The following is a 7634-nucleotide window of genomic DNA, read 5'->3' as shown; positions in this document are numbered from 1 at the left end:
CAGGGAGAACATTATAAAGAGAACACCAACAAGCAAACAACTGTACATATAAGAAAAACAAGGTAAATGAAAGATAAACTCAGAGGAAAGGCACTAGCCATGAGAAGGTGAGGAAAGGCCTCCAGAAGCCAGAAGTGAAGACAAGAAAGAATATCCCAGGAATGGAAGATGGCCAGTACAAAGAGAGCAGACTGAGTGCCAAGGATGAAGAAGAGGCTGTAGAATACAGGAAGGGCCGGAATATAAAATAAGGTTGGAGCCAATCTATTTGGGTCTTTAAAAGGCAAAAACAAGAGTTGATATTTGATCCCAGAGGCAGCAGGAAGCCACTGGAGTTTGAAGTAACATGGTCAGACCCAGGCTTAAGGAAAACCACCCTGGCAAGTATGTAGAGGACAGATTAGAGGGGGAGGGAGTTTATTTGGGGAGATATATTAGGTCATTGCAACAGTCTAGGTAAGAGATCATAAGGACCCGGACCAAGGTGGTGGCTGTAATAGGGAGTATAGAAACGGGGTCAGATGTGTGAGATGCTGCAGAAGTAGAAAGAGTAACATGTGGAAACTGGCTGTTTATATGGGATGAAGGAGAGTGAGGAATTGGTATAAAAATTTTGTCACAAACACAGTGACCAAACAAAAACTTTTTCAACTGAATCCTCTCATTTTACAAATAAAGAACCCAAGACCCAGAGAACTAAAGTGATTTGTCCAAGGTAACAGCTGGGATTTAAATTCAGTCCTCCACAGCAGATGCAGTCCTTCCTTGTTCTGAAAGTTCTTTTGACTTTAAAAAATTTTTAAACTAGGATTCATCTCTATTAACCTAAGTCATTCTTCCTTTAGATGTTTCACTTAACTTAGGTCCTCATATACTGGTCCTTGTGTTTGCCAAGTCCCTCCTTAACAAAGTTCTATCTCACCCCCTCCAACCTGAACCCAGAGTTGTAGTCCCAATATAGCAAATCTACATACCCTCAAGATGCTTGACAATCCCTCGGAGACTATTGCCATGAGCTGCAATGAGAACACGTTTTCCTTCCTTGATCTGGGGGACAATTTCCTCATTCCAGAAGGGTAGAGCCCGGGCAATGGTGTCTTTCAGGCTCTCACAGGAAGGCAGCTGATCCTCAGTCAGATCTGCATAACGACGGTCCTGGAGACATATGTTAATTTCTCACCAAAAAGGTCAAAGAACTCTATAGTACCATATGAATTCTATTGACTCCAAGAATACTCCTTAACCCAAAAGAGCGAACTGTCACTGGTGACATTCTAATACCTGACTTCTGAATGTCAGTTAAGTATTTAAGAGCAGAGACTCAATGGTAAGGGCAGTGAAGTAAAGCCAAAAAAGAGTCCATTTTTGTACTTCTCTACTCTAGTGCATAACTCTTCTCTCTACCCCAGATTCCAAAATATGCACATTTAAAACTTGAAGCAGGCAAAGGGAGTCTTTGTAATTCCTAAAAAGAACCCAACCAATCCATTCCTTCTAGGTTCTTAGCCTGACCCCACAATTCTCTTCTAGTCTCTTTAAAGTACTTCTTTGGTGCCAACATGCATAAAGGCATCTGGCTTTCTGTAGAAAGTTTCTGAAAGTACTATATTAAATTCCAGACTGTTGGGGAGAGAGATATAAATTCTCCTGAGATTTCATTACTGATATAAACAGCTTCTGAGAGCTAAAAAAGCACCACTTAAAAATGCTGCTGGAAATTATTTCATCTGATAAGCTCTGTGAAAAGAAATATCCATATTATTTACAGAGTACATCCTTTTGACAGAGGAAATCCCCACAAAATGAAGTAAACTAGAATATAACCCCCTCAATTAAGGCTGGTGCCTGGTCCCAATGTAACAAAAGATGTGTTTGAAATTGGAGGAAATGACAGAATAAGAACCAGGAGTTGTCACTTCTCATAATGCAAGTTCTCAAAGGGATGTAAATAGTCATAGCTGACAAAAAAAAGGCCAAGTCCAGTTAAAGAGTAATCCAAGCTGGCCAGAGTTTTGACCGTCTTGGTCACTTCTAAGAGCAAGAAGTGGAGCATAAATGTTAATACACCACTGCAAGGGGAAATTTCTCAAAGAACCATTTTTCATTTGTACAGACCAATATGAAAAAGAATGTCTGGATTTTTCAAGTTATCTGTGAATATGGCTCAGCTAAACTGACAAAACAGAAATCACTAAATCTAACAAATTATCTAAGCATCTGATCTGTAGTGAAGCAAAACTGAGTCAGCCCCTACCTTGCTGATGTTGCTGTAGAAGGGGTGGTCAGGCTCCATTGGAGGTGGTGGGATGTCATAGGATCGCCGCCAGATCTTCACCTGGGCCTCACCATGCTTAGCAGCTGTCTCCGCTTTGTTGAGGCCTGTCAGACCTCCATAGTGCCGCTCATTGAGGCGCCAAGTCCTCACTACAGGCAACCACATCTGGTCAATGGCATCTAGTACTGTCCAAAGGGTACGAATTGCTCTCTTCTGGACAGAGGTGAAGCAGATATCAAATTCATAGCCAGCATCTGGAAGAGTCCCAAGTGATAAGCTGATCAGAAAGAGTACCCTTAAAACCCACAAGTTTTCATCCCAGAGATCACTGTATTCCTGAACTACTCATAAATGCTTAAAGCCTTCCCTACTCCCAACACTTACTGCAAAGGGTAGAAGGCTATGTACACAGTAAATATTTAATCAATTGATATTACACATGACAACTCCTCCCTCTGACCAAAATCCCAACAGTTGTCAGTTATGTTGAAAGGGTAATGTACTTAGGAGCTCTGACAATTACTAGCTATGTAATTACAGGCATGTCCCTTATCTGTTCTCACGTGTAAAATAATGATACTTTGCTTTATCCTACATAATTTGAATATTTTAAAGTACTTTTTGAACTGGAAAGTGCCAAATAAGTGAGTTATTGTCAACTTTGTGAAGCCACTCTCCCTCATTCTTTTCCCAATACAATTCATTTTTTACTAGCATTTTTCACTTCCTCCTCTTCCTAAATAAAATAAATGCCTTCACTGGGTGGTTGCTAACCAGTCTTGCTAATCCAATCTTGCAGTAGACAAAAGGAAGGAGAAACAATATTTCCCTCTGCAAAGTTGCAAAAGACTTTAAGAAATATATAGTATACTCCTGGATGTTGCTTCACACTGAGGTTAGTAATAAATATGTATGAAACATAATTTCCTGCCAGTGATTTAGCTGAGGGTAGAACCAATGAAAACCAGAGATAAAGTAGAAAATGAGTCACCACTGAACCTCTTCCAGTGAAATAGTGACATGTAAATGTAATTTGGGGCAAGTTCTTTTCCAATTCCACACCTTCAACCTTCTTTCTACCACAAAACAGCAGACAAGTCACTGGTTAGTAACTTAATTCAAATTCTTAAAATGACTCAGTATTTCATAATCAAAAGCTACTGGTTTGTTTTACCCAGTTATTTTCAGTAGGAACAGAAAACCTCAAGATGAAAGCTAGGGTAACTAATACTCATCAAGAAGCAAAGAGATGTATCCAAGAGTTACTCCTAGGTACTGTGAAAAAAAATCTACACAAAGCCATTTTCCTTCCCCCAACAAATCCGCCACGACACAAAAATGGAGCCAAAGTGAGGTGGGGAGTAGATTTAAAGAACAAAAAGCTAGACTTTTTTCATTTATCCCATCCCCTACCTGCCTACGGTAACTTGGCTGTTTGGGTGAAAGAAAATTTTGCATTCTGGGTGGGACCTGCAGCTCTCACTGGCCTCACCCTCAGTATTAAAATGAGGGAAGTGGCAATCTGTTCCATTTGGTGTAAGGCATACAAGGTGAATCATAGCAGTCCTGTTCTCTCTGCTAGAGCTAAAGAAAATGGTGCCAACCTCACCAGTACCTCGGATTTCTCACAGCCATAGCAAATTCTCAGGCCTCTCCCATTTACTGAATGATGTGAAGGTCACATTAGACCCATCCTAATGCATGTACACTGCCCAGTTCAAAAGCAGGATTATTTCCCAGATTTTCCAGAGCTCTAGTTCCTTTCAAAAGGGCTGCTGTGAAGACAAGAAGGGAGAGAGCAAGGAGCCAAATGACTGCTCCAAATACATCTCCTTCATGTGCCAATAACCCTTTCGAAGGGTACTCTTCTTAGAAGAAGACAGGGAAGAGACCATGACATAAGAACAAACACCACTGGATGCACACAGGCCCACACAAGCAGTCTTGCCCAGGAATTAATTCCATTAAACTATGAGCTCTTTGAGAACAGTTACTTTCTGACTTTCTTTGTCTCCCTTGCACAGGACATGGCACACAGTAGTTACTTAATAAATGCTTGTCAAATTACTCTCTGGATTCCCGAGCCATAAGAATATGTTAGTATTCCACAGTCACAAAGGGCAGTCTTCTGGTCACATCTACTTTTGCCCACAGTCCTTGACAAAGGCTTCTTCCTAACACCCACCCCTTCTTCCCCCAGATAATGGGAGTCAGGCTGCAACCTGATGGTGATGACAGCCTGGGTCACCTTCCCTGACCTAGTACTACTTCTCAACAAAAAGCCTGTACTGAGAAGTGGTGATTACAGTACACTGGACCTGGGTTCTAGTCCCACTTCTCTCCATAAGATGGCTGTATGACCTTGGGCACTTCTACCACCTTTCTCTGGGTCTCTTTCCTCACCAGTAAAATAGACTGGACTAGATCACAGAGTTATCACATGGCTCTGTGACTAACCAGAACCTCCTTGGGTCAGAGGTCTAGTATCTCTCTCCTCTTTCCAAGGCTCTCTTTAAGTGTGCCCACCACCTGAAGGTGATGGCTCCCAGGATCTCTACCTCTGGGGACCTGGAAGGGGCTCCTAAAACCAGATCCCAAAATAAAGGGCTCTGCTCTGGGGTTGAAAAACCAGCACCTCCTCCACTTCAGAGTCTGTTACCTCAGTTTCCCCACCTGTAAGGAGAACCAGGAGGAGAACTCAGGGATGGGGTAGGGAGATGTGGGTTTCAGTTTTCCTCATCCCCAGCTATAAAATGAAACAGCCCTTATCCCATGGGAGGGGGGAGGGAGAGATGGAGAGGCAGAAATAGAGATAATGGGGAAGTTCAGTTCCCTCGTGTAATGAAACAGCCCATCACATAAGGGAAGCCCTGGGAAGGAGGTGGAGATGAGAGGATTCCAGTTTCCCCTGAAAAAGAAATGCAGCTCTTTAATACCCTGGGGAACCATAAGACAGAAGTGGGATGGGGTGCTGGGGGGGGGGTCAGTTTTCTCGTCTATTAAGACGAAATAATTCATAATAGAGGCCCCTGAATGAAAGTGGGATGGGAATGGGGGGGGGGAATATAGTGGGAGACGGAGACAATGGGAAATGGAGGACCCCCTCATTTCCTCATCTATAACGAGAAACCCAGGGGTTATTAGGAGAGGGTGGGGGTGGGGCCTTTAGGTTTGCCCCGTTAGAATGAAATAGCCCAAGCATAAAGCAAGAGAGGCCCTGGGATGGAGCGGGGAATGATGGGGGCTCGGGCTCCTCCATTTCTCCATCTGCAAAATGAACCCCCCTTATCCTCGGCTGAGGCCCGGGACGGAGGAGAGCCGAGGATAAAGGAGAGGGATGGGGGGGTGGGGGAAGGGCGGGGTAGGCAACCGGGCCCTAGGGGGTCTAGATAGAGGTGGAGGGGTATCCAGCCCCTCCGTGCCTCCCCTCCCCCCAGGGCGCCTCCCGAGCCCTCCCGCGGCCCTGCCCGGTACCTCGCAGCGCTTGGCCGCCGCGCTTGGCCTCCTCGTGCCCGGCGGGGCTCAGGTCCGCGTCATACCAGCCGCTGAAGCGGTTCTCCAGGTTCCAGGCGCTCTCTCCATGCCGAATCAGCACCAGCTTGTAGGCGGCCATGGCGGGGCAGAAGCTCAGGGCAGTAGGTCGGGGCAGTGAGTTTCGAGGAGACAGGCAGACAGGCGAGCACGCACTGAGATTCAGGCGGAGCTCGCGGCCAGCCGGCTCCTCAATCCGAGCTCCGCCCCGCCCTCGCCCCGCCTCCGCGCCGGCGCACAGAGGCTCTTTTCGCCCCGGGCCTCCGGGACGTGCGCTCGCTCTTCCCTAAATCTTTCCGCTCTCTCTTCTCAAGTCTGTGATCCGGCAGGTCTGCGCATGCGCCCCCTCCTAGCCAGCGGGTGCCAACTCCTGTGCCTGCAGAGGAAACCTTCTGGTGGCGTCAGTGCGCATGTGCGAGGAGCTGGGTCACGGAGCGCACGTATGCTCGAGAAGGACAAGGGGACCTTCAGTTCCCAGAATTCCGGGGAGAGTCCAGCACCTCGTGGTCAGCTCTTCTTTTAGACCCCTCCTCCAACTGGGTCTCCTCCCCGCCCACCTCCCTTGTGTCCACTGGGCGGGCCTTTTAACTCCCTTTAACTTGTAAGCTGCTTCGTGCTTATGACCTTGGGCAAGTCCCTTCTCCCCGGGCCTCAGTGTCCTCACTTGTAAAATGAGAGAGTAGGACTAGGTGACCCCTGAAGCGTGGTGGAGTGAGCCCGGAGGACCTGGGATGGAATGCTAGGCGCGCGCGCGCGCACACACACACACACACACACACACACACACGCTAGCTGTGTGACCTCAGGCAAGGTGCTTAGCCTCTCTGGAGTCTATTTCCTTCTTAATAAAATGGGGATAATCATACCTCTAAGTACCAGGTGGTGCCCCTGGATAGAGTGCTGAGTTCAAATCCAACCTCAGACACTAGCTGTGTGACCCTGGGCAAGTCACTTAACCCCAATAGCCTCAGTTTCCTCATCTGTCAAATGACCTGGAGAAGGAAATGGCAAACCACTCCAGTATCTCTTTCAAGAAAACCCCAGCTCGGGACATGAAGAGTCAAACAAGACTGAACAGCAGCAATAAAGTTTATTATAAAGTCCAGATGAAACCTACATATGAATTTCAGCTATTAGGCAAGAAACAAAACTTGTTTCTACAGTGAAGACCCTAATCTTCTAGGTCAGTGGTGGGGAACCTGCAGCCTCAAGGCCAATATGGCTCTCTAGGGCCTCAAGTGCAGCCCTTTGACTGAATCCAAGCTTCACAGAACAAATCCCCTTAATAAATGGATTTGTTCTGTAAAACTTGGGTTCAGTGGAAAGGCTGCAAGTGACCTGGAGAACAAAGGTTGCCCACCCCTGATCTAGGCTCTCTAAATCATCCATGAACAACTACATTCCACATGCATGCTATTTTATTCTAACACAGTAATTTGGGGCAAGTTTTTCTTCCTGGGATTTGTTCTCGGCAAGTAATAGAAATTTCCCAACCTGGCATTCCAAGATCTCCACCATCTGGCTCCAGCTCATACTTCCAAGCTGGTTTCAAGCTCTTCCATTTAAACAGTATTGTTCTCCAATTATATTAAAATAGAGTTATCAAAGTGTTTTTTAGAAGAGAAAGACTTAAGGGAATTTCTCCTGGGAGAGATTACTGCTTCTTTAAATAGATATCTTACTGCCAGTAGGATACTTCATTTACTCTATGTTTTCTGATATGTTCTAACCTGTATATCTTCTCTGATTTCTGCTTGGATAAATGAGTTTACAACCTATCCACTATGTGTGATGGTCTTTTATGTAATAGCATTTGATAGGAATCAAG

General features: G+C 45.6%; 1 protein-coding gene across 1 annotated transcript in view; it reads right to left on the bottom strand.

The window, feature by feature from the left end:
• Positions 1–6056, bottom strand: part of PGAM1 (phosphoglycerate mutase 1) — a 7387-nt gene extending 1331 nt beyond the window's left edge. The window contains 3 exon segments of the mRNA XM_069067142.1: positions 932–1155; positions 2255–2529; positions 5750–6056. Of these exon segments, the coding sequence (XP_068923243.1) occupies positions 932–1155; positions 2255–2529; positions 5750–5888 (638 nt within the window). The 5' untranslated portion in view covers positions 5889–6056.
• Between the last annotated feature and the right edge of the window lie 1578 nt (positions 6057–7634).

The sequence above is a fragment of the Petaurus breviceps genome, unplaced genomic scaffold (assembly GCF_028583685.1).
Source record: "Petaurus breviceps papuanus isolate PSGF00001 unplaced genomic scaffold, PetGlider_PUasm1.0 90740, whole genome shotgun sequence".
Lineage (NCBI taxonomy): Eukaryota > Metazoa > Chordata > Mammalia > Diprotodontia > Petauridae > Petaurus > Petaurus breviceps.
The sequence above is the reverse complement of the archived record's forward strand: the minus strand, read 5'-3'. Positions and strand labels throughout refer to the sequence as shown.